The sequence below is a fragment of the Lissotriton helveticus genome, chromosome 6 (genome assembly GCF_964261635.1).
Source record: "Lissotriton helveticus chromosome 6, aLisHel1.1, whole genome shotgun sequence".
NCBI classification, from domain to species: Eukaryota; Metazoa; Chordata; class Amphibia; order Caudata; family Salamandridae; genus Lissotriton; species Lissotriton helveticus.
The window spans coordinates 2,083,446,265-2,083,473,048 of record NC_136067.1 but is presented as its reverse complement, the minus strand read 5'-3'; the positions used below and the strand labels follow the sequence as shown (position 1 = coordinate 2,083,473,048).

The 26,784-nt window shown below is 43.9% G+C and overlaps 1 protein-coding gene across 1 annotated transcript in view; it reads left to right on the top strand.

Annotated features, from left to right (window-relative positions):
• Window positions 1–911: 911 nt before the first annotated feature.
• LOC144764024 (protein leg1a-like) overlaps window positions 912–26,784 on the top strand; it is an 84,717-nt gene continuing 58,844 nt past the window's right edge. Inside the window, exons 1-3 of the mRNA XM_078650154.1 lie at window positions 912–1,236; window positions 10,271–10,357; window positions 24,201–24,391. Coding sequence (XP_078506280.1) covers window positions 930–1,236; window positions 10,271–10,357; window positions 24,201–24,391 — 585 coding nt within the window. The 5' untranslated portion in view covers window positions 912–929. The remainder of the gene's footprint in view (window positions 1,237–10,270; window positions 10,358–24,200; window positions 24,392–26,784) is intronic.

The following is a 26,784-nucleotide window of genomic DNA, read 5'->3' as shown; positions in this document are numbered from 1 at the left end:
TGATGAGCTGGCGGCCTTACGTCACATCTGGCACCCTGTGATGAATTGGCAGGTTTGATGTCACATCCGGAAGAGCGTGCAAAGGGGGTCTTACGTCACACCTGTGCAGATTTAAAAAAGAAAAAAATGTAGTAATGCATTCTCTTACCTGCTCCATTAGTCAAACTTTGTGTCACAGCCTCTGCAGGGGTCAGGAAGGATGACTAGGAATAAACAAACTTATTTTCTCCTGCATTGCATAGAAAAAGAAATATCAACACTGCAGGACAGTAGGCAAATGTTAGCAAAGGTTACCATTGTCAATGAAAGGATTTGTCGCCTTTCGCCATGCAGAGATGAAGGGGTGAAAAAATCAACAAAGCTTTGTTAACATGTAAATGGTCTTTTAAAGACCTGTGAAGTACTTGGGTGTGGCTACGATGATCTCTAAAACTGTCTGTGTGCGCCCGGCAAGCTGTCTGTTCATTGCGCGCCTGCCTTCAAGCCCTCACTGCAAGGGCCAAGGCTCCTGTTTGGGTGGGCCTGGCCCACCCGGTCCACCCCCTAGAACCGGGCCTGCCTGGCACCATATGATGAGTTGGCAGGTCTGATGTCACATCCTGGAGAGCGTGCAAAGGGGCCTTACGTCACACCTGGCACCCTGTGATGAGTTGGCAGGTCTGATGTCACATCCGGGAGAGCGTGCAAAGGGGGCCTTACGTCACACCTGGCACGGTATGATGAGTTGGCAGGTCTGATGTCACATCCGGGAGAGCGTGCAAAGGGGCCTTACGTCACACCTGGCACCCTATGATGAGTTGGCAGGTCTGATGTCACATCCACCTCTGTAAACACTGAACACGATGACGTTTCTGAGGCTGAGCCAGGGTGCAGCCAATAAAAGCCGCTGCCGCCGCGGCCCTGGCACTGCCTCCGAGGCTGGCATCAGGATGGCACCGCTGGGGCTGGGGCTGACTCTGCTCTGTGCTTTGGTTTCCAGGAGCTCCGCGGAGGCTCCGGACCCGGCCTTAGTGAATCACTTCCCTCTGCTCTGGGCGCAGGCCCCGGCGCGCCTGGAAGAATTCAGAACCAAAGATCACCGCGTGCGCATCGACCCGTGGAACTATCTGGACAGGATGGGGATGGGCAAAGCGCTGTTAAACTACACTGAGAATTATAACATCATCACGGTAATGAATAGAAGCCGCAGCCCCCTGTGGAGCCTCCCCCTGCTGTCCGAGTGGCTGTACCAGTCCGGTAAGCATCCTGGAAACAGGAAACATCTGGGAGAAAGACACAGTTCTGTTAAGTAATGTTTACCTGCATCGCATAACAGAAATATTGCCCCTTTGGTTGCAAAAACGCTAAAGGTTCTGAACTTGCAAGAATGCTCCCTACCATTTCAGACCCGTGACGCACCCTGAGTCCGCCCCCACCTGTCCAATCTTCGTCAGCCCCTTCTGGTCTTTATTACGCGTTCAAGTGTCATTTCTGTATCTCTCTCTCCTTTCCTCATTTCTGTATCTCACTCTTCTTTTAACCATATTAATGCGAACGCTTGCTTTCTTCATTCCCCATCCGTTCCTGGGCCCCTCGGCCGCGCCCATGACTCCTCCGATGCCTTCAGCAGGCTCTGGTTTCGGACATCACCTTTTACATTGTAGAGAGGCCGACTCTAACTCTGGGAGCGACGAGAGAGGTGTAAGAAGTCTGTAACGAAACATAATATTTAAAAAAACACCTTTCAAATATCACTACGAGCTTTGTCGATGCCTTCGGTGGGACTCCACTCCCTCCCCGGGGTCATGCATATTTCGTGCATAGGACCGTTCTAAAACAGCAGAAAGGCTGCAAAGAAAACAAGCATTGGAAATGCAACCAGTCTCGCATTTGTTTGAGTTGCATTTTTCTTATCTCTTATGGAGTGTATGTATGTGGTGAGTACTGAAATGGCTCGGATTGGATTAGTTAGTTGTGTAATGTGGAATTGTGCGGAGTGGATTTGTGTGGTGGCAATATGTGGCATGGGGTGCTGTGGAAATACGTGGTTACCAATGATGTGGCATTCAGTGTAGTGACATTATGTGAAGTGGGATTGTGTGTTGTGGAGTGGTTAAGTAGTTCAGTTCAATTATGTGTTGTGCTGTTTGTTGAATTTTACGGCACAATGTGGATTTGTGTGGTGTGGATTGGATGTATGAGGTGTGTTGTTGAGTTGTGTTATGTGATTTGGTGTTACATTATGTGGTGTGGGCTGGAACTGTGTGGATAGCTTTGCGTTTTTGCTGACGGAAAAGAACAAATAGAAGGAGCTAAGCATCAGATCTGTGTGTTTTTAAAAAAGGAAAGAGTTGGAGCTATTCGCATTGTAAATTACTCTTAGCTATGTGTTATGGATTGAAGTGGATGTATGTGGTGTGTACCAGTTATGTGGGTTGGATTGGCCTCGTTAGTTGTGGTATTGTGTGGTGTGGATTTGTGTAGTGGAATTAAGTGGTATGATGTGCAGTTGTATTAGTGAATAGTAGCTATATGTTTTTGAGTGTATTGGAATTATGTGGAGTGGGACTCTGTGTAAGTATGTGGAATGGTATTTTGTGTTGTGGAGTGTTATGTAGTGGAGTTTAACGAAGACATTATGTACAATGTAATAACTATTAAAAAAAGAATTAACAAAAAATGTCTTCTAGTTTTTTTGTCCTTGCAATGCTGATGACCTCTTGCTGCCTGTTGTAATGCTTGTTTATTATACCTTTTTTTATGAATAGAGGGACATATACAATAGGAGGGTGGGGCTTGAGAAATAGTACCTGAATTACAACATGAGCAGCGGACGCCGGACGGGCACTGGGAGAAAATCAACAGATGCCAGATTTCGAAGGCACACTGAGGTAGTGCTAAGTAATGCTGAAGTGGGGCTGAGGTGGTGGTGTGCTGGTACAGGTGTGATGCACAGGTGATGCTGAATGATTCTTAGCTGGTGCTGAGCGATGCTGAGGTAGTGGTGTGCTGGTGTGAAGGTGATACTGAGTGTTGCTGAGGTGGTGCTGAGGGATCCTGAGGTGCTGCTGAGTGATGCTGAGGTGGTGCTGTGTGATGCTGAGGTGGTGCTGAGTGACGTTGTGTTATGCTGAGGTGGTGGTGCTGCACTGGTACTGAGTGGGCACTGAGCTGGTGCTGTGTTGAGGTGATGATCTGCTGATGCTGAGGAGGTGCTGTCTTGGTGGTGGTGTGCTGATGTGAAAATGGTGCTGATGTTTATGTTGTGCTGCATGTGTGCTGAGGTGGTGCTGTGCTGATGCCGAGTTGGTAGTGAACTGATGATGAGGTGATGCTGAGGTGATAATGAGGGGGTGCTGAGTGATGCAGAGGAGCTGGTCCATGCTAAGGTAATGGTGCTGCACTGGTGCTCAGGTGGTGATGAGAGATGTTAAGTTGGTGCTGTGCTGAGGTGAAGCTGCGCTGTTGAAGTGGTGCGGTATTGGTGCTGAGTTGCTGCTGAGATTGGCTGCTTTGGTGCTGATGTGGTGCGGAGTTATGCTGAGGTGGACCTGAGTCATGATGAGGTGGTGCTGCTGTACTGGTGCTCAGGTGGTGCTACACGGATGAGGAGGCAGTGTGTGCTAATGTTGGGATGGGACTGTGCTGATGCTGAGGTAATGGTGTTCAGGTGGTGCTGTGCTAATGCAAAAATTATGATGCAGTGGTGCTGCACTGATGCTGAGGTGGTGCTGCACTGATGGTGAGTTGGTGCTGCACTGGTGGTGGCTCACTGGTGGTGCTGTGCTGAGTGATGCTGTGGTGGTGCACTGGTTCTGAGGTGGTGCTGAGTGATGTTGAGTTGGTACTGTGCTGAGGTGGTGGTCTGCTGATGCTGAGGAGGTGCTGCGTTGGTGCTGAGTTGCTGCTGAGGTGGTGCTGCATTGGTGGTGGTGCATCGATGCTGCGATATTGCTGTGCTAACGGTAAGATGGTGCAGTGCATATGTTAAGGTGGTGTTTCACTGGTGCTGAGCTAGTACTGGGCTGATGCCGAGTCGGCTCTGCACTGGTGGGGTGCGCTGAAAAGGAGGTTGTGCTACGCTGATGCTGAGGTGATGTTGATGCTCAGTGTTACGGATTACTTCATCACCACCATTCGATGACAGTTTTCTTTAAGGCTCCATACCCAGTAATGTTTAGATGCATTTAATTAGTTATAATGCGCCACTCACACCAGTGTAGGGTGTCAAAACACTTTACATCACATTCAAATTATACAGAGGCAATCAATCATAAGTGTATGAATTAGCCTAAGGGAAATGGTACATAAGACAGAGGAATTCAGGGTGTAGGAGTCACAATTCATGCATTTTGGTAGGCAGCATTGCTAAAGAGTACTTGAGCCCCAGAAGCACAAACTCAGAATTGAAAACAACACACCATAGTTGGGGGTTCTTTTAAATAAATAAAAAAACTATTTCTGCCCAGATGAACACCTTTTGCATCATTAATATCTGCTCTAATCCATATTTTGCACTGCATGCAGTTCCTCGATGACAGTTATAAATTCACTGTTCTACGTTGGGATTTTAACTTATAAGCTGCAAGTAACAGAAAAGCAGTAACCCACTGACCTATATACATTTTATGCAAATTGTGTTCTGCATGGTACATCTCCATCAAGAACATTAATCACTGGAGTTATCTTGATATTTTTATTGTCTAGAATTGCTTGAGGCCTGGAATGTTTCAGTGAGTGCTTTTAAAAAAAGCAAAATAATCTCGAAAACACAGCCTCTGATTTCTGAAGTCAGTATCCAGTGCAATCATACCGCCCTGCCTTATTGTTCAGTTTTTATTTAATGCACTACATTCAAATGCACATTTACAGGGAACATTCTTCCAGAAAGAAACGTTTTGGCATTAGTGCTAAACTAAGAGCAGAGCCCTCCATCCCCTCAGCCAGCAGCCAATCACAGGTCCTGGAAGGGTAGGAAAGAAAACAAGCAGCATACATATGAAAGTGTCATTTGAAGCATTGATCCAATGGAACTGAAACAATGGCTGCTTTTAAGTAGTGGTTTATTTTTTTTACATGATTTAGAGCTGCAGTAGCTAGATGGCATGCTGTTACAGTGCTTTTGTCCCTGTTTCTAGAGGAAATTAAATGAGGCAGACTTAGACTTAATACCACAATAAATAATTGCTTGCATTCCAAGCCAGCCTGGGAGCTGTCTTCAGGAAGAACACAAAACATTACCAGCCACTTGGAAGGTACTGAGAGGGTTAATGCTGCAATAAAATGTAGGCAGCTATGGGTCTGAGCAGCCACATTGTAACATGAGGTTGAAAACTTAATAAAATAGTCCCCCCATGAGCAGATCAACAGAGAAAAGTGTAATGATATTGTACTAAGTTCCTGCTCCTTGGAGGAAAAAGGAGGGACAAAGAGGCCTGACTGGCCACTAGTAAGAAAGGATTTTTAAAGGAGATTGAAACAAACAAATAAGAAGCAAGAAATCGCATTTGGCCCACAGGGATCCATGTATACTAACGTGTACAATAGGTCGTAGGCTTAGGCTCGACCTAAATAAACGATATATTAACTTGTTGTGAACCTTAACCGGGCTATTGGGTTTATGGTGTATTAACATTCTCATGGGCGTTCTTGGCTTGCTGGTAAAACCAGCAAGTCCTTTTCAGGATGATTAGGCCTGTGGCTGCGGAGGGGAGCAGTAGGGTTCAACAGCATGGCTCCCCGATGGGCTGAGCGCAACATTCCATATGGGGGGTGGAGGGGGGCAGCAATGGCAATACCCTCCCAAGGTCTATCATTCAGTAAGGGGGCCACTTTTGCACAAACACCTCAGCTTAGTCCTGCATGGTGCAGATAACACACTCATGTGACGTTGTTTGGGTCATCGCCATCATCCAGTTCTCCTGCGAGGGGGGTAGGCATTACCTCCACTGGAGGAGGATGCAGAGCTTGGCCGTGGACAGCGCTGTGTGGACAAGGTGATGTTGCAGGTGAGAGAGGTCCGGGGAGTCTCTAGAGTCGTGCAGGAATATAACAGGGGAAGCAAGGGGCATCAGAGAGGCATGGATGCTCCCAAATTGTCTCCAACATAGGACCATGAGGGTCAGATTGAGGGGCAGACATATTATTTATTATTATTATTATTACAGTTTTTATTTAGCACAAACTTGACCCGGTTTCGAGTATCAGATCATTTTAAATAGCACCAGTTGCATTACATGAGGACACGTTAAATTTTTTTTTTTTGTTAGGCACAGAGTAGGTGGCTAAATACCAGTCGGTAATGCCAACATTCAGTAAATTTCAGCATTACTGACTGGTATTTAGCCATTCCTAATGTAGGTAAGGAATCGGTAAATAAGAAATCGTCAAATACCGATTCCTTAGTACCGATTCCTTATTGCTCTTGATTTAAGGAATCGGTAATACCGATTCCTTAAATGCAATGTAGGAAGCACATTAAGGAGTGCTTTTGAGCCTTAAGAAATTGGTAATTACCACCATTTTCAAGTTGGTGGTAATTACTAATTTCCCTTAAAACAGCACTTTTTTGTTTTTTTTAAAGTGCCATGTGGCACAGATCCATGCCCTTGGGGCATGGATGTGCACCACATGTGCACACATGCACATTTCAGGGGTGCAACAGGGTGTCCTTTGGACACCCTGGCACCCTTGAAATACCTCCCGGTATTACCGAATCGGTAATACTGAATCGCTGATACTGAATGTCTTCACATTCATTTCTGTGGGCCTTTAAACCCATAGAAATGAATGGGTAGGTATTCCTTATCACTATATCTCAATTACTGATTCGGTAATAAGGAATATTAGGGATTTTTTACCAAATCTATGAACCTACAAAGGAAATACCGATTTCTTAATAGCGAATCGGTAAAATTCACTATTAAGAAATCGGTATTTCTGATTTACCTACGACTGGCCCTAAGGGATTTGCCAAGAATCACAGGATGTTCAGCGTCATTGCAGAGACTCGAACCCGGTTCCCCAGATTCAAGGTTGACTGCCCTAGCGGTTAGGCCAAATGTGGAGGATGGAACTAGCAATTCTGGCGGAAGCACTACTAGTGCATAGAGCAGCATCTGGTGCCCGCGACATAGAGGAGCCTGGCATACAACCAGACCATCAGCACCATCATTCAATGGGTATATCCGAGGTCCCATGGGACACCACTACTTTTAAAATAGAAACATCAGTCAAGGTGCCATTGCTTTTTAAAATTATTTTTCTTGAATAACCTTTTAAACCTTTGCAGCACTGGGCAGAATCCCAACATTACCGCCACAACAGGCATGTCGTGTCATGTTAACAGTATAGTCATATGGACATGCAGCACAGTCAGGCATAAACTGTAATACCTTGATTTTCATGTAAAGCCTTCAGGTTATTCCCTAGTAAGCCCATAATAGATTTACATCAAGATTACACTGATTGATTTGACCTACAGAGATCTATTGTTTGGAGAAAATATTAAGATATTGTCATTAACCATCAAATACTCACCTGGTTTCTCATCACTCCTTGATCTGAGTAAATTAATATCTTGAGTTTCTGCCAATATCTTGAGTTTCTGCCCATTCTTGCACATCTTGCACCCAACTTTGAGGCCTTGGTGAAATCAGTTCAAAAACGTATCAACATTTTGCCAACAATAGTGCTAACTAGGGACATCAATTTGTGATATTAATATTCTTATATTTTGCCATCAGTACCTGTAAACCTACCTTGTTCTGTCCTATGCTTTTCTTTTTTCTTTACTTCACGATTTGACTTTCCCACACACATCTGGCACTAAGACAAGAGGTCCCCTACTGACATCAGAGCCATCTCTAAAGAAGCATCACAACCACAAATGTAGCTATGACCTACGAGCTTCTTTTGCACATGAGAGGTGCTGGATCACGGTCTGCCCAAACAAAAGAACCATCCTATGCTCCCAAGCACTGTGGTGTATGCATGCAGTTCTATTGGCACACTGGCAGCCCTTATGAATGAGGAGCACCACAGACACATGTCACTGTGCAGACTGAGAAGCAACCAGGGAGATACCTCAGTGAGTTAAGCACACACCATTCAGCTGCTTTCTTTTGTGATATTTTGCTGAAGGAGGTCTGAGGTCACTTTGACTGAACAGAATTTAAAACTCATATTTTTTCCCTGTGTGACATTTGTTTCTTTTGAGCACTTTGGGACACATTTATCATGTTTTCAAAACAATTCGCTGCACTGCGTGAAGTTGAGAGGGCAGGAATGTGCTATATTTACCAATCTAAGGCTAACTCTTGCTCTCCGCCTGCGCTTGCGCACACTCTGCTGCCTAGTGATAATGCAGACACCCTTGCACGCTGGTGCCTGCGTTACACCCAGGATTGCCTTTGTGACTGAAGAGACATCTTCCGGCACAAAACCTATCCGTAGATGCTTAGGAAACGACAAGGAGAAATGAAGACGTTTCTCCTCACTGCACCTCCCCTGGGAAGGTGTGGCAGTTTGACACATTTCCAGGCTTACAAGTTTTGGTATATCTAGGAGTGAGCCCAAAACCACTGGTGAATGCATGGGAACACCCATCCTTTAACCAATGAATGCCTCTCCAGGGCAGGGTAATGCATGGCAGCGACTTCTGCTACCTTGAGTTCGTCCATATTTACCAAGCAACACAGGGCCACGCAAGGTAAATCTACATTTAGTGTTATGTTTTCCTTGGGACAACATTTGGAACGCATGGGCAATGTAATACAATGATAAATCCTGCCCTATATATTTTGTTGGGAACACACAATTTTTGCTACAAATAAGGAATATGGGAATAAGTTGTAAGCCCCACTCCTTTGAGAACCACTTCAAAAACCTACTGACGTTTGGCGATAGTATGTCAAAATACTTAATACGTTATATCAACCCTAAAAATATTAAATCCAGAATAACATGTAACATCAAGGTAAGTACATATAAATAAGATGTGCATGTGGAGTTAACACTAATACATTGTACTTTGATGGTATAGTTGTAGTCAATATTCTGTATTGAATATTTGTGTTGGCCAATAATAAACACCTCACTATGGCCATAAATTCCCTTTTGGCAAATATGTATGGGATATCATTCTGTAAAATCCACCCTATTGGCCAATAATTTGAGAAGCTTTCTTGGGGAAGGACCTCGCCAACCCCACAGGTGAGCAGTGGGCTTTCTTGCTGCTATTTGTGGCTGGTATTGCAAACTTTAAAGAGTTGATTTTGGTGCCCGGCTAACCCTTGCGTTGAGGTTGCCCCACACCTGAGGCGCATTTACATATTTTTTGCGCATGTGTAGATTATTACCAACATCTCCAAATTGTGTATAGTGCAACTGTGCTGCTGCTTTTTCACTGACATTCTAGCTGCACCAATTGTAGTGATTGGTCAGTCCAGATGTTTGTGAAAATTTCAATGTCAATACAATCTATCTAAACTGGCCACCGGTATATCTGTGAGGCCACATCAGCTGAGTCAAGACCGTAGAAAACTGTGGAAGGATGTATGACGTTACAACGCATACTTTTACAACGCCTACCTTTACAACGCATTTTTTACACCGCAATATCCATTACAACGCACACCATTACAACGCATACCATTACAACGAATTATTTTAAACTACCTTTACAACGCATTCCACTACAACGCATACTACATTTACAACGCATACCATTACAACGCATTACATTACATTGCATGTAAGGTAAGTGTTGGATAGTGTAGGGGTAAAAATTACTATTCTAACTCCAGGGGGTGCAACAGTAGGGTAAGTGTGGGATAGTGTAGGGGTAAAAATTACTATTCTAACTCCAGGGGGTGCAACATTAGGGTAAGTGTTGGATAATGTAGGGGTAAAAATTACTATTCTAACTCCAGGGGTGCAACAGTAGGGTAAGTGTTGGATAGTGTAGGGTACTATGTGTTGTAATGCTATGCGTTGTAATGGTATGCGTTGTAATGACTGCGTTGTAATGACATGCGTTGTAGTGGTGTGCGTTGTAGTATCATGCGTTGTAATGACTGCATTGTAAATTCATGCGTTGTAATGGATTTTGCGTTGTAAAAGTTTCGTTGTAATGGTAGTGCGTTGTAAAAGTTGCGTTGTAAAGGTTGTATACCCTGTGGAAGGGTCAAATTTAGTAAATGATGACTCCTAGCATAGGGCATTACTGTTATCTTTCTAAAGTTCAGTTTATTTTCTCTTTCTAAAGCTTGTTTTCTGGTTTGCGTTTCAGGCAGATTGGCTGATCCTCCAAATAAAAGAACCTGTGGCGACAAATCTGTAGATCAGTACTGTATATCTCCTTACAGCTGGGGTGCCTGTAAGTATTTTGTGAAATAAGACAAGGTACAGACTATGGTGAGAACTATGCATGTCTTGAGATCTATCACAGTAACATTGCTGTTTAATGCATTAACTGTGATGGTCATCCCACGAGACCGTCGCAGCAAAATTAGCATAAATGACATAATGATAACATCCTTTACATCAGCTTCGAAGCACTTCTTTCCATTTGTTCGCCTTTGGTACATCTATTACAACCTCTCTCCATGGGACGTGCTATCATTGAATCTTGGTGTAAGATTCAATCAGACCCTTGGGACTCTTTCTAGAATCGTCATCGAAGGCGTGTTTTAATAGTCACTGCTGAACTCTATATCGTAGAGTGCTTTAGATGCAAAAACAGTACTTAAAAACTTTGCATCAGATAACTTCATCAATTGCTTTGTTGGTATTTTTCTTTCTCTCTTCTCCATTTGCTTTATATATCGTGTTAACGCAAATGTCTGTTCAAAAAACCTTGTTTTGTGCAATTTCTCCCTTTAGGGAATTTGTGAGGATACTAGTGTGTATCTTCTTTTTTGTCTAACTTTACAGCAAATCTGGAAAATGTCACAAATAAAAGAAGTCCTCTCTTTATTCTCACTTGCATAGTAACTATCCAAAGCTCTGCTTATTTATCAAAAAAGTTAAAGTACTGGCAGAGATTTGTATTTCCACCTGAATGCATTTTTACATTTTATTCAGTGTTCACCATCTTGGAAAGTGTGCTAAAGGTGTACTTCTGGGATTTGACATTTCTTAAAGGCTCTTAATCCATTCTTCACAGATGATGACTCTGCAAAGGACAAATAGAAGCCTCCCCTACAAATGCATATTTTCTCTATTGAGAATTTATGTTTCTCCATGGAGAAGGGTCTTCTGACTTCCACCTGGGGATGGTCCATTCCCATCCTGGAAAAGGATTTACTAGTGTCCTTGGCTGGGTACATCTACATCCATTGCCCAGGATGGAAAGAGAGCAGAGAACAGGTTTGGAATGCCCACTTCCCACTTTTTGACTTGGATTTGCTACTGTGGATTGCTCCAAACTCATTGAAGAGGAATACACTCTAGTGAATCAAGTTACACCCAACATGGATCACATTGTGAATTTCTGCAGCCCAAAATAACTTTGTGTCTATGGGTCTGTAATTTGTACTCAAGAGTCTGACAGATATCCCCGATCAGCTCGGACGCCGATTTCAGAAGTACCGACGGACAGAGCGGTGCTTCCCCTTTTCCCTGAGCCGTGGCCAGGTGGGGTGAGGTCTACACCTCTTACAAGTATGTATATTCACATGACTTAGAAGAGTGAAGGAAACGATGCGAACACCTAGTGATTTCAGGTGATCTCTGTATCTGTGTTTTTGATTTTGAGCACAGTTATGTTTTCATTATCACTATTATTGCAGTAGCTATCAGTAGATACGGTCCTGAAGAAAGCAATGACAAATTTGTAACCAATTGCTGAAACATGTCGACCTCATAAAACACCTGGGCAGTCCATACTATAGTGACTGTCACTGACTACTTTTTAATATTGGAAGAGTGGGTAACATTCAAATAAAATTGTTAGTACCCCCATCCAATTTTATGAACACTTCTTTTCTTATTTTTTTCACACTTTTTGTGCACTGCGACGTCGGTCCCCCATTTTGTCATGTGTGCCAAGATCCTCTAAACTGAGTAGCAAGACCACTGTAAGACCTATCTGACCGGCGTAGGGTTCCTTTTCAAACAACCTGGACCCTCGACTGTGAAAGTTAAGCGGCACTCCTGGTGGTGGTCTTGATGGAATCCCAAATGATGAAGGGCGGTTCTGTGTGGTGACTGATGGGCATCCTTGCCTGACCACTATGGGGATGACCCTAGATAGATACACACATGTTAAGGACATCTAGGTTTCCATGTTAGGTCACATTGTGCGTACACTTTAGTTCTTCTACTAGACCCTCTGATATATTTGTTGTTAAAAGATATATTGTGTACCTGTTGAATTTAACATATCTATAATAGAAAAACAAATACCTGCCCTCTGAGGTGTCTCACAACATTCAGACCATAGTTTCGGATATCCCAAACTGAATACAACACATCAAATGGGAAATCACAAACTGTAATCTGTGAAATGCATTACCCTTGTGAAGAGGATACCCAGCAACAATGCTTGACAGAAGGAGTTAGTTATGTTATTGATCAAACCTTTATTCTGTGGTAGTCATGTGGACAGAGATTTATCTAAGAAAAAGGATGGGTGAATAATAAACTAAATATATATGCCGCTAAACATAATAAAAATATGGGAGGATTTCAACTAAAAGAAATGTCAGCTTGGTAGGTCTTTGTCCATCAGCTGCCCTTAGAGCATTTTAGTTACTGTTTTAAGTTGGGGGTGATTACCCTCTTTCATCTAGTCATCTTTACTGCTTTGTTCTCTTTGATCTTGTACAGTGATTTGCTGGCTCTGGGCTACTTTTGCGATGCAGATTCACCACATGCATGCATACAAACATACTGACATGAATACATACATTTATACTGCTTTGTAACCCCGAAGCATATATATGGACATAATATGGGCACATGACTCATTGACGTTGTTTTCCACTCCCCCACACTGCATTCGCTGCATGTATTCCATTGATATTTCCACTTTAGGAATTACATTCTTCTCATAGGCACTCACATGGTTTTAGCCAACAGGTTAAAAATCAACCCAACTGATTGCCACATCTAATTGATTAGTATAAAATGAATACATTAATGCATCTATTTATTGTATGATTATTTAAAATCATTGCAGTCATAAATAATACAACAGCAGAAAAGAATTTCCCAGATTTAAAAGCAATATGCAAGAACTGTGCAATTGATGTCAGTTCTGGTAGGACCCCCAGTCCATAGTCATTACTCAAGTGTGTCAAATCCTTGATCAGGAGGACTGGGTATATAGTATTCCACTTTACCAGGGATTTCTATGTAAAATAAATATGACATTCAAGTCTAAACCAGGTTTACCCTGTTTAACATGTTTTACGGAGAGAGTACAAGCCCTTTAGCACTGCTTAACAGTAGCAAAGTGCACGGAATCGTAAGAGCAGCAAAAACGAATTCAGAAAAATAGGAGGGGATGAAGGCATTACGTTTGGGGGAGACCACCCTAAGGCTAACAGGTCTAATGGGAAGAAGCTGATGGTTTAACCGCTTGGACGTGGCAATAATTCCATGGTTGCGCTGTGCTTGTGACGGAATGGTTCCATCACGGCCCCGCCCGCTCAATAGAACGCGCCACGCAGGTGCGAAATTGATGCAGCGCAGGCACGGCGGCCGGGCCGTGAGGGGACCATTCCGTCACCAGCACAGCACCACCGTGGCTCGTGACGGAATGGTTCCGTCACGAGCATGCAAGGGGTTAAAGAAACAGATTATCAACATGGAAATTACCGAAGCTATTAAGTAACTGATGATTGGGAAATCTCCAGGTCCTGATGACTACCAAAATTAATTTCTTCCTCAGCTGGGAGTGCTTTTTGCCAATTTTCCAAACACTGGAGAAGTGAAAAGTAAAGCTTCAGAAGCCCCTATACTAGTAATACCTAAAGAAGAGAATATAAAACTTTGGACCAATATCACTGCTAAACGTGCAGGCTTAAAGACAGCACTTCTGTTCGCAGCATGGGTAGAATCTTGGACTAGAGGCACCATCTGACATTACGGCATGAGCCGCCACACCACTGCTGCAACTGGAGCACGCCAATTGCTTAAAGGCAGCACCTCTGTCCCATGGAATGCGTGGGATGTGCTCAGGTGCGTGCCCAGGCATATATTGGGCCAAGGCTGGGCCTGTCTTTACCTTTCATTCTCTAGATGAGTTTGGACAGTGTCCCTCCTCTTTAATCTATGACTCAACGACTTCTACTGGATGTGATAAAGTTATTCTACTTTTCTTTATCCTAAACTTTAAGCAGTCTGATAAATTGTTATTTTTGATGTAATTGCTGAGCCTCAAACATGCAAAAATGTGGAGAAAAAGAAATCCACAGAAGCATCAGGGCTATCAGCTTTTGCTGAAAGAAAGCACCTCACAGTGGCAGTCTGGGGCTTCCTAGTGCTACAAATAAAGATTGCACATCCAAGCATATTCTTAGAGGAAGTTGAGACACTGCTAAACACCAAGGAACCCACCCACAACCAGAGACAGGCCAATCAGAATGCCCGATATGTTGAGGAAAACCAGGAGTTTTACTAATGGTGTTGCCAACACTGCTGAAGCCCCGAGCATCTGTGCCCCTAGGTCAATGGAATCAGGAACTAACAGGCACAAGGAATCTAGTCCCAGCGGCCCTTTGCCAACTGCTTTCCCCCAAGGTGAAAATGATCTTGAGTATACCTTGTTCCAACAAGTTTCCCCTTCTAACTGTAACCAAGGGATTCAGCCGACCTCTAGCCAAATCCACTGATTCATTAGAATCTCATGCTACAGCAATAATCTTTAACAATCTTATTAGCTCCCATCTGATGTCTGAAACAGGAACTGCCATGTACTACTCCACCACAAATTGGATAATTCAGAGAGTCTGCTAATTTTCTCATCTAATCAAATAGTAAACATTTTTGCTGCAACTATTCTTGTGGGAAAAGTGCTCAGAGGAAACTATAACTCCCACCCTCTGACGGTAAAGCATCTACGGGGCAGCTACTTATAAGTAGAGCACATTCTCATACACATGGACTAGGGCTTGCTGCTAGATGCCAGTCGCCCTGGCCAGACCTAGAACATCAGAAAAGGGACAGAGCCACCCAATATTCCCGTCAAGGCTGGGTATTAACAATTTCAATAACACAAGATGCCTTCACAGGATTTATTTCTAATTATTTAAGTTCTTAAAGTGTAGTCACCAAACGATGATCTCAAATCCACATAAAATGCAAGAAAATACAGTTTGTCGAATTATTTATTTTCAAAATTCAACAGTTTCAATACTTAAGATATGGCAAAATACATACTACTAAAATGTTCATATTATATTCACAGTAGTATATCAACACTTTTCGCTAAACATATGGATCAAATGAAAGACCATATATCACTATTGATTTTGAACATCAATACATTAGCTCCATGTTGTTATAATAATCATTCAATTCTGCGAAACAGTGTTAAACTGTCGACGTTTCGATCCCCGTTGGTCTATACAATCCTTGGGACCATCATCAGGACGGACTCGTTGCACATCAATATTTATGAATAAATACAATTAAAAAGGACAACCTTGAGTTCCCTGCATGAAGAGACATCGTCTACTCACTTCAAAAGCAACCAAGTGATAACCACCTATGTGTAACCAGAAGGACCCACTGTGCAGAGTATCTAGTGAGAAAAGGAAAGGACCAATCACCAAAACCAAACACCAAAAATAAATCAACCTACATCAATAAATTATATTACCATGTACTTCCAGCCGGAAGTCTCAGGTACTCCACGTAACTTTTTGCCAACTATTGGACACCAGTCCCAATGTCTTTCTGTAAAAACCGACATAGTTTCAGAAACTAACCACTAACTAATCACAGTGCAAACATATATGTATATGTTGGGTCAGAAGCCATACTCACATAAGTGCTCCACACTAGAGTATATATCACCTGAAGACACAAATATGTCGGGACATTAGCGCCTGGTCAGACTAAACATTAAAGAACCAATCAGTCAAACCAAGATTCCGGTCTACTTACTAGGATAGTTGTAGTTCTCCACGTACAGCGATCGTGTCTTGCCAGCATGAATCAGGCAAATGCGCCGCGCTGACTCCACACAGTACTTAACCTCTTAACCACGGTCAAAGTCACGTGACCGTGTAAACCATATCGGCCATATTGTAATATGCAATATCTACTAGAACATAGCAATAACGCAGGAATAATTCATCAAGAGAAAGCCATGGGTCAATATCAGAAGCCTCTGGGCCACACCTATCCAGGACCCATGTTCAAGTCTTTAGTCCATACGCATGGCCCCAGACCATTTCATGCCCAATAATGTGATGTGGCATCCAATAATTTTAGCACAGGGCCAAGTGGATTCCGCGTGAGGAATATGTCATGGCAACAGCCTTACTCCCAGAGGCTTTTATTTCAAACTGGTCACAGGGATACCAGCAGGAAAGTCATTTATATGACTCAAGTACCCATACTCATCTATGGGTCCTCTGAGGGCAGACCTGATAGCAGTAGAAGAGATGTTGTCCCTCTGGAACATGAGCAGTATATCGCACATGTGTGTTCTTTGTTCCTTTTAGGAAGTAAAAGATGGACATTGGAGTTTTTGTGATTAATCAAAGAGGACTAGCTTAAGTTGACCAAAGTGTTACAGTACTCTAATTAGTTCTGTCACGGGCACCTTGTTGGTGTATTCATGAAGCCCTCACCCACCAACCTAGTTGGTGGCCTGCTTCATCATCGGGCCCACCCAGTGACACCTAGTATGTCCCGGGCGTGCTACGACGCCTGATTACAGCGGAGCTGGTATATTGCTGAGAGTGCAGTGAGTGAGGTTGAGTGAGTTGTGATTTAAAACGGCTTGGTGGTGGTCCCAGTACCCGAGGGTAAATTAAATTTTAATAACTGGGCCGTCACCAGCGGTTAAAAGGAAGGCTACAGGACGCGTGAGGGTGGCGAGTTACTGCCCCCTGCGTCCTTCAGATGGTCGACTTGTTTCAGCCAGTGCCTTAAAGTATTCTGGCTTTCCTCAGGACCGTTTTTTAAAAAGGTGTGGTGAAATAAAACAGACTTAGTGTTGTGGTACAGACTATGTGATACACTCACTAAGGCGTTTTTCTATATGTGAGAGGGGGATTCCCTTCTCATGCATACCTGTACAGACAAACATTAAGGACAAGAACAAAACATATACAGAGAGAGTCAGTAGTCAGGTTAGACATATGGTCAACAATGCTTTGGTGGCCGAGTCTATAGTGCAAGGTCAGAGGACTATAGTCGGCTAGGTGTGATGGTACTGGTGGTGCCATCAGAGTGAAAATACGCGACTAATTAGGAGCGTGGTGTGGCTAAAACACGAAAATCACACTGTGAGGAGTTGACTTAGTGTGGCAGGGCGCAAGAAAATTGTTCTTACGCTTTGGGTTATTAGCCAAGGCTTCCTGGAGGGAAGCGGTAAGGGGATGACCCTATGGGAGAAAAAGAGAGGCTGCAGGGGTTAGGGACCTGTGAGGAAGGAAGCGCTTACCCAGTTTGTTGTTTAGAGGCTTGTCAGGTTTGTCATACTCACAGTCTTTCTGGTCAGTGCCTGCCTTGTACCTGTTGTCCCGCCGTCGTCCTCCGGTAGAATGAGCCTGTCGACGTGTGGTCTTTTTGTACTATGGTTAACGAGGTAATGATGAGCACCTGTGGGAATAGTCAGGGTGGAAAGACTACCCCTTTGTGTTGTTGCTGCTCATGCTCGTGGTTTGTACACTAGTCTATCGTGCATGCTCTGTATGATAGCGCGATTGCTATGTTACTGCTCATGCTCATGATTTACACACTAGTCTCTCGCACATGCTCAGTATGATTGCGTGATTATAATGTTAATGCTCATGCTCATGATTTGCACACTAGTCTTTGCGCATGCTCAGTATGATAGCGTGATTACAATCTGTATTATAGAGTAATTAGGTACATGTAGCAACAATTTAGCTGGTAATATATACCGCCGTTGGTACGGGGAAAGGGGCAACACCCCTGTTAGGTGTGGTGTGGTCTATCAGCGCAGGCAGCGCAGCGCAGGCGCAAAGAAATCAGTGTTGACCACGTATGCGCTAATGTTGGGGAGACATGCTTGTGTGACGCGCCGCGTCCCAGAGTGGTTCGGCCAGTTAATCACTGCATAATGTGCATGCGCTGCTGGGCGCTGTGTGCTAAAGTTGACATGGCAATATTAAAGGTGGTTTAAGCATGTGCCCATGGTTAAGGCAGCCTAGTGGTGCACAAAAGGGGGAGCATGATCTATGTCCATGTACAGAGGGACTATGGCACGGGGGACTGGCCACGGTACAAAAGGCGAGGTAACTGTGACTAGTGTAGGTCTAGGGTGTGACTGAGTTCCACGGTATGGCGTCGTTAAGCCATTGGTTTGGGTGGATAGGCGATATATCCAACGTTGTTCCTTGCTGAGTAATTTCTTATCATTATCCACTGCCAGTTCCGGTAGTTGTTCGATGATGGTCCAGGTCAGGTCATTGGGGGTATGTCCCTGGGTGATGAAATGACTGGTCAGTTTGCTAATGTTCTTCTTGCACCTGATTGTGCTCCTGTGTTCTGTGATTCTAGTCCTTATTTTGCGGGCGGTCATACCGATGTATCGGAGGCCACAGCTGCAGGTAAGTAGGTAGATCACGTTACGTGAATTGCAGTTTGTGTGGCTGCGTTGAGTCCACACTTTGTCTGGTTCTAGTATCAATGTTTTCGTATGGCTGGTAAGGTGGCACACGCTACAGTCATTGCATGGATAATGTCCAGAAATTTTAGGTAGGCCCCACGCATTCAGGATAGTGTTGGGTTCTCTATTGGTCAGGGGTCTGGGGCGGGTGCTCACGAGTTGGTCTTTCAGGTTGTTGCTCCTTTTATAGGCAAACCTAGGGGTTTCCCATTGTCGTTGTCCAGAGTTTAGGATTTTCCAGTTTCTGCGTATGAGCTTCGCCACCTCATTGGAGGCTGTGTTGAATGTGGTGACACACGTGATGGGTTGGTCACTCTTGTCCTTGGGTACAGTTTCCAGAAGGGCCTCCCTATTTTGGTTCCTGGCTCTTTTCTTGGTTTTGTTAATGATGGCCCGGGGGTAGCCTCGTTCCTCCAGTTTCTTAGACAGGTCTGCCGATTGATTTTTGTAGTCGGTTGCTAGAGTGCAGTTTCTGCGTATATGCAGAAACTGCCCAAATGGTAAGTTTTCCCTTAAAGGGCGGGGATGGAAACTTGTGTAGTGGAGGAGTGAATTCCTTGAGGTAGGCTTGTAATAGGTGGTAGTGATCAATTGGCCATCTTTGGTCCATATGTTCAGATCAAGGAACGCCAAGTGGCTTGCACTAGAGGTGCTTGTGAATTTCAGGTATGGGTCTCTTTCATTGCGCCAAGTGAGGAAGAGTTGTAGAGTTATTTCTGATCCCTGCCAGATCATAAAGATGTCGTCTATATATCGACGCCATGTGAGGATATTCCCGGTATAGGGATTGGTGTTGTGGGTGATGTGGGTCTGCTCAAAGAGGTGGACATAGAGTCCTGCCACGCTGGGGGCGAAGACGCTGCCCATTGAAGTTCCGTTGGTTTGAAGGTACAGGCTTCTCTCATACTCGAAATAGTTTTCCTTTAGTGCTATTGTGGCACATTGGAAGATGAAGTCTCTGGGTGTGTGATGCGGCCATGGGGACTCCATGAGTACCTGTCTCAGGACTTGGATGGTGGCGTCCTGGGGGATACTGGTGTAAAGGCTTTCAATATCCAGGCCCACCAGGAGTTGGGTTTCTGGGTTGAATTTAGTGTTGTTGATGACTTGTAGTAAGTGTTTGGTGTCCTTGATGTAACTGGGTGTTTGCTGGACCAGTGGATTAAGAAAGAAATCGCAATAGCGAGAGAGGGGTTCCCGAAGGGAGTTGATGCCAGACACTATAGGTCTGCCTGGGGGGGGGAGAATACCTTTATGTATTTTAGGTACTGTGTAAAAGTATGGTACTTTTATCTTTTGGAGGCAGAGGTACTCTGCTTCTTGTTTGGAGATGTGTTCCGCATTGTGGGCCGTCTTCACTAGTGCCTGGATAGTGCTTTGTAGTGAGTTGGTTGGGTCATGTTCCAGTTTTTTATAGTTTCTTTGGTCGCTTAGTAGTCGGCGACATTCGGTGTCATAGTCCTGTTTATCTAAGAGCACAATGCCTCCTCCCTTGTCGGCAGGTTTTATTATGATAGAGGGATTGTTTTTGAGTTCCTGGATGATTTCTCTGTCTTCCTTCGACAGGTTGTTGAAGTGGTTGGTTGGTTCTAGGTTCTCGACATCATTGTAAACAGCAATTCAAAAGTGGTGATCTCTGGGGGCACTGTGGAGAGTGGCGGGGTGAAGGTGGATTTGGTCCTCAGGCCTGTGATATTAGGGTTTTCAGTGGGAGTTGAGTCGTCCCTCGAGGGTTTCTCGAAGAAGGCCTTGAGTTTTAGTTTCCTCATGAACTCCGCCAGTTCCACGTGCAGTTTAAATTTGTCCAATCTAGTCGTTGGCACGAAGGATAGTCCCTTTTCTAGTACTGAGACCTGTTTGGGTGTCAGTGAAATGTTAGAAAGGTTAAACACCATGGACTCATGGGTTGCTTGGTTTATGATTTGCTGGTTCCCAGTTGGCTGGATGCCTTCTGTCGAGTGTTCGAGCTCACTGGGTTCCCGTCTTCGGCCCAGTATACTTGTGGTTGCGGGTTGTGTCTTCTCCTTTCGCGTGTTCTTCTGCCCTGTCTTAAAAAAGGAGGCATGTGGGGTCCATGGTTTCCTGGGAATAGGGGCATGGAGCCAGGTGTATACATTGGCTGGTATCCAAAGTAGGGGTTTTGCAATGGGCCAAAGTTCGTTGGGGGCCCGAAGTACTGTCCAGGTTGTCCTCCCTGCCAGGTGTTTGTCCAGCGTTGTCCGCGGCTGCCTCTGCCACCCCGTTTGTGTGAGCTGTTGCTAGAGTCACTGGATGCGGAACTGTCACCTGCTGAGAAGTCTGAGGCATTTGAGTTATTGGCTGGTGGGGTAAAGTCTTCGTCTGAGTATGGGAAGACTTTGGCATAGCTACATTTTTTGAGGTCTTTCTCAAATTTCTTCATTTTAGCTTGGGTCAGGTACTCCTTGTACTCGTTAATTTCTTTATTTTGGTCGTCTAATTTTTTTTTGTAAGCTGTCAGGGTTGTTTTGAAGTGGCTTTCTGTTAATTGGATTTCAATTACGATGGAGTTTTTGACCATGAAATTAAGTTGATTGGTAATGACCTCGGCCACCTGGATCATGGGAATGTCTGAGATGATGTTTGGTGGTGGAGCAATCGGGACTCTAACAGGTTTAAACTGGTGCTTAAAAATCTATGCATGCTACTGATTTTTAAAAGCCTTTCACAGTATGGCATCAAGTTGACTCTCCAAAAAAGGCAAACTCATAGACTTTCCTTCTGAATATCTGCCAACTGATATGCCTGGCTATAACATTGGTCACGTTGGCAAAGGCAATAGCTTTAGAATATCTCAATTTCAATTAATTTATAGTTCCACACATCAAAATAACCTACTCAGGGATCACTTGATCACACCATTGGGTGAAAGGGGCTGATCTAAAACCCTCTGTGTATGTTGTGTTGACATGAGCTCTGGCAAACAGCTAGAATTGACTGTAGCCTGACATAAAAAAAAGTCTGCAAGCTGTATTTGTAGAGCTCTAAGGAATCAATGCCTACCTCCTCAGAGGATATGTTATGGGGCAGTAGCTTCCGCAAATGGCCTAATTGTGGACAGAACATCACTTTTGAGCTAGCTGTGAACACTATTTGTCAATAGACAAGAACTGTTGATGTGGCACCAGTGCGCAAAAAATGTATACCTAGAGCATAATGTATTAAAAGGCAGGTCACAAGGACTGAGGAAAATTGTGCAGCAGCACTTGGGACCTGCCTGCCATTTTACAATTTAGGAGCCGATTCTGATTTCGATCAAAAGGGCTCCGAATGATGTCGGAGCTCTTCTGACCGCATAGGAATGTGCCGGGCGTATTCCTTTCCGACCGTGCCATTCCAATGGGCTAGGTCAGAATGGAATCCGGCTCGGATTTCCGGATCCACATCGTACTTGCAGGGCCGTAACCGACGACAGCAGGTCGGTCGGTTACAGCTCCTGACCGATGTCGGACGGACCTGAAATGTGTGTTCCTTTGGGTCTCCGAACAATGTTTGTAATCAATATCAATCAGGCAGGTTTCTATTTATTACTCCATGGGATTTCCCCCGAGCAGAGAGATGGAGGCCAGCAAGCAGCAGCAGACCAGGGAGACTCCATTCGAACACCCACTAATTGTGATTCTGAATGAGTTGAGGTCAGAATCCAGGTCCCAGTGTTCCAAAACTGGCATACTTTTCCTCTAGACAACATTGGCTCTTCTCAACAAACCTTATCCTCTGTTCCCACATAATCCAGTAAAGTCAGCTGGTCTCTGATGTCTTGGTTGACTAATAAGTCCACAGCAGAGGCCTTTGGTTGACCTCATGATGCCAGGTTCCAATTCCAGAAGTTTCTCTCAGAGTTTCATCTTTATTAGGTCGATAAAATGAGTACCATTGGGTAACAATAAACATATTTTATTCAGCGCCAAGATACCTTTGGGTGAATGTGCCTTCTTCAAATGCAGGTGTTCATGTGCCGATCACCAGATTATTGAACACTTATCCAGTTTACAGATAGGGGATGAGTAAGGTACATTTTAAGAAGGCAAGGAGACCAACTGCACTACCACACTCATGCATGCTGAGAATGAATTGGTTGCAGTGTTTGATCCCTGCCAGACAACGTTTTCAGGCTCTTTGGCTCACAATTGATTTAGATGATGGTTACTTCACCTGTGATCAAATAAATCTCCCCCACCACCACCATCATGGACAAGTGCTGACTTTCCTCTTATTATCTGATTTTGATCATTTTAATTGTTCAGAGTGTGATTTTACACTCTTTTTGTTTATTTTGTCACATAAAAATATACATGTTTAATCTCGTATTTGAAATAGTGGAACCTCTTCCATACTCCAGCTACTGTCCCCCAGCAAACAGAAACAAAAGAGTACTGGAATATATCATGAGAGCACTTTCAGGGTGTCAAGACCTCAGCCAAACCAGCGCTGCGGCAACTTCATTGGCTCCCAGTGCAACAAAGAATTGAGTTCAAGGCCATGACCATTGTTCATAAAGCCTTGGCCAAGGTTGGACCAGCTCTAATCCAACCTTTGTTCCACCTCTATCAAACAGGTCGGACCCTAAGATCTAGTAATAAGAATCTACTGGCGATTCCAAAGATAAAGAGAATCCGCATGGGTGGCAGGTGCTTCTCCCTACAAGCCGCAAAACTTTGGAACAACCTCCCAGACACCATCCGTTTGGAAGAGAACCATCTTAGGTTTAGGAAGATGCTAAAAACGTTCCTGTTCCTCTGAAGCCTTCGGGAATGAATTGGTTTAAAACGCTGGGATGCCTCCGGGTAGCCATGCGCTATACAAACGCGCAGTCATTCATTCCTTCATTCATTTGACAATCTTTACCTTATTAGCAAATGTAAATGAAAATCGGCCTGCAAAATATACAGTTTCACTCTATTTATAAAAAAAATTGAGAGGATAAGGAGAGCCCCTCCCCTTCCCCAATCACACTTGTTATTGAAGAAGGCCAGTATGTGCACTTCATATGCTTGTTGCAGTCCCCTGTGAGCAGTGCCCATGCTGTCAGTGGGTGATGCCAGTGGCAGAAGTGACCATTTACCACTGGTGACATTGGGTAGTGCATGGCTGAAGGGGGATGTGGACTCAAGAATAGTTTTGGTCAACTGCACCTAGGTTATGTTTTGTTTCTAACAGTGGAAAGTGTCAAAATAACCCAAGAACATTGTTTGCAGCTCCTCATTCAGGTTGGGCAGGTTTCAATAAATTAATAAAATGCTTCCATAATAAACACATGGTATTATTGTGGAAATCTTTTTGGTATGTTCAGTGTTTTTTTTTCTATTTTGTATAAACGACTTGTTTTTCCAGTGCACTCCTGTTGTGTGTTTGCTATGATGATTCTTGTCTCTCTTTCTTACAGGCATGGACTATTATTTGATAACTCCTCCTTTCCTTGTAGCTGTTAAGGTTGGCATTGTTCAGTTTCAGCAAAAGGAGACAGAAATAGAAATATTGCCTCCAAAAGAATGCTCTAATGACTTTTGTTGCACTTATGACAGTTGCCTTTCATCAATTCCAAGTGCAATGGACAAATGGAAATTATTTTTTGAGGTAAACTGATTTGCTCTTGACATCTGGTAAGGCATTATATGGCCAATTGGCATTTTGTGTTGCTCACTTGTATGATTATGAAGCACCACATATATTTATTAGAGATATGCTTTCATACTAAATAGCAGGTTGGGGTCTAGCACCAGGGAGATGGAAATGAACACCCTACAAACTGACATTATTTGAGTCAAAACTACATCGTGTTTGAGTGTGCAGCACCTCTCGGGGTAGTAACCGTGCTTCACCCTGGCTGGCTGGAGTGTTGATCTGCAAGAACAGAACTCTGCCTGTTTGTGTTCCAAGGGTTGGTTCTCTGGGACAGGGGACACTGTATTCACGGGAACCCTAGGGGATGGGCTCTTTGGGGGCACACCATGGCTCGTTGAGGGGGGCAGACACCCTCCTTCTTAACCACAAATATCACTAGGCCCCGGCGGATTGGATCTCCAGGCTGAAATCAGCTTATAGAGGGGAGCTGCAGACCCCCATCTCAAACGAATATGCACTGGGTCCCGCGAGATGAGGTCTGTGGGGTCAGAATCGGCTGAGAGAGGGGGCAAATGGACTCCTCCCTAACCACATATGCAGAAGGCCCCGGGAGATGATATATATCGGATGAAATTGGCTCAAGAATTGGGGCCAATGCCAACTTCCCAGCTCAAATTTCCATGGATCCCCAATGATTGGGTTCCCGGGGCCAAGAACAGCATGGAAGAAGGGCCCCATGCAAGCACCTCCACTTATTTTCTAATAAAGCGATGCCCCCGAGACATGGCCTGCCCTGAACGAGGTTGAAAAAGAGGACAGCAGTCTTTCTTTAAAGATTTGCTCTTGATCTTTTGGTCCCAGTAACAGGTCAAGAGTATTAGGGTATCCCTACCCTGCCACCTATATGTTTTTTTTTATGTCCCAGAACTAGAGTTCTGAAATGCTTTATTGATGTTGTGGCAGCCAAGTTCATCTGTCGGGTCTCTTGATTCACCACAGCTTGACATATATGCCATTTTTTATCTTTATTTATTAAAAAACCTGAATGGATTTACAAGTCACAAAAAGTATGTTGTATGGATTAAGATTGAGTCTGCAGTCAAATTTAGTCTAATTCTGTTCAGCTGTTTTTGTGGTATTGCGATTCAATTTCACACTGCGGTTGAAATCAAAGTCCTGTTGCCAAAATATCCGAAAAAATTAAATGCATTATTTATATATGTTTTCCACTTTAGATGCTATTTTAAAGAACTCTCATGTAGTGCTATCAACAATAACCATATACACTTTAAACTTTTAGTGCAGAGGTCTTTTTTTAACCCCTTCCACGCTCATGACGAGCTCAGCTCGTCATGAGGTACGCCTGTCGTACGCTCATAACGAGCTGAGCTCGTCATGTAACGCGGTAATTGCGAATTTTTAGCGCACAGCGGTAAAACGCTTAGCGCGGATGGGGTTAAGCGAACAATCTGACATAATTTTCATTTGTGAAGAATGTCTAATGTATGGGTGATTCACTTTCCGTCACAATGAGACAGTAATCATGGTCCTAATGGCGTACGCCCTTCTGCTCATTTCATTTTTACAAAATACAGAGAGTTGTATATAGGACCCGGCAGTAAATGCCTAATCAGTGGCTAAAACGTAAATGTGAAGCAGCTGACTTGAAATTCTATATCAGAGGAGCTATTTAATACATCTTACGGTAAAACATCCTCAAACACTTTTTTGAAAGCTACTCAAGAGCTAATAAATTGCTGACCACATTAATGTCTACATAGAAAATACCAGTGCAATTCACAAAGGTAGCCAACACATGTGAGTAATGTACAATTGTCTAGAGAGACATTCAGTTTCTTACACACCAGAATATCCGGAAAAAATATATATCTACTAAGCGTGGGTGATTTCACAAATATCCTTCATGTTCTGCATGTTGAGTAAGGATGCACCCTTTAGTTAGGCCTGAGCAGTAAATTCTGTTCCGTTTGCGGAATTAGTGAAATTTGGGTAATTTTGCATTCCGTGGAGAACACTGAATTGCCAAAAATTCCACAATCCGCAGCTTCCTTCATGGAATTTTTTGATTGTTTGTGCTTTCAAAATTCGTGTTTGCGAGATATTTCCCCCCCCAAGTATGCAAACAGCGCTCGCGAACATTAAAAAAGTATCGCAAACGGGAGGAACAAGCAATTCCGCTTGTTTGCGGAACTTTTGCGTACTCGCCGAGATTTTTCACCATTTTGCGGAGCTTTGCGTAGCACGACTACACAAATTCAGCCCACTCCTACCTTTAGTACTACAGACGCTCTAGAAAAGTGGGCCTGCATGTACCCTGCTGAATGCCTTTCAATATGAAAAGCATGTAGTATGCTCTCAAATTCCTTGAATAATGTGACAAAAGA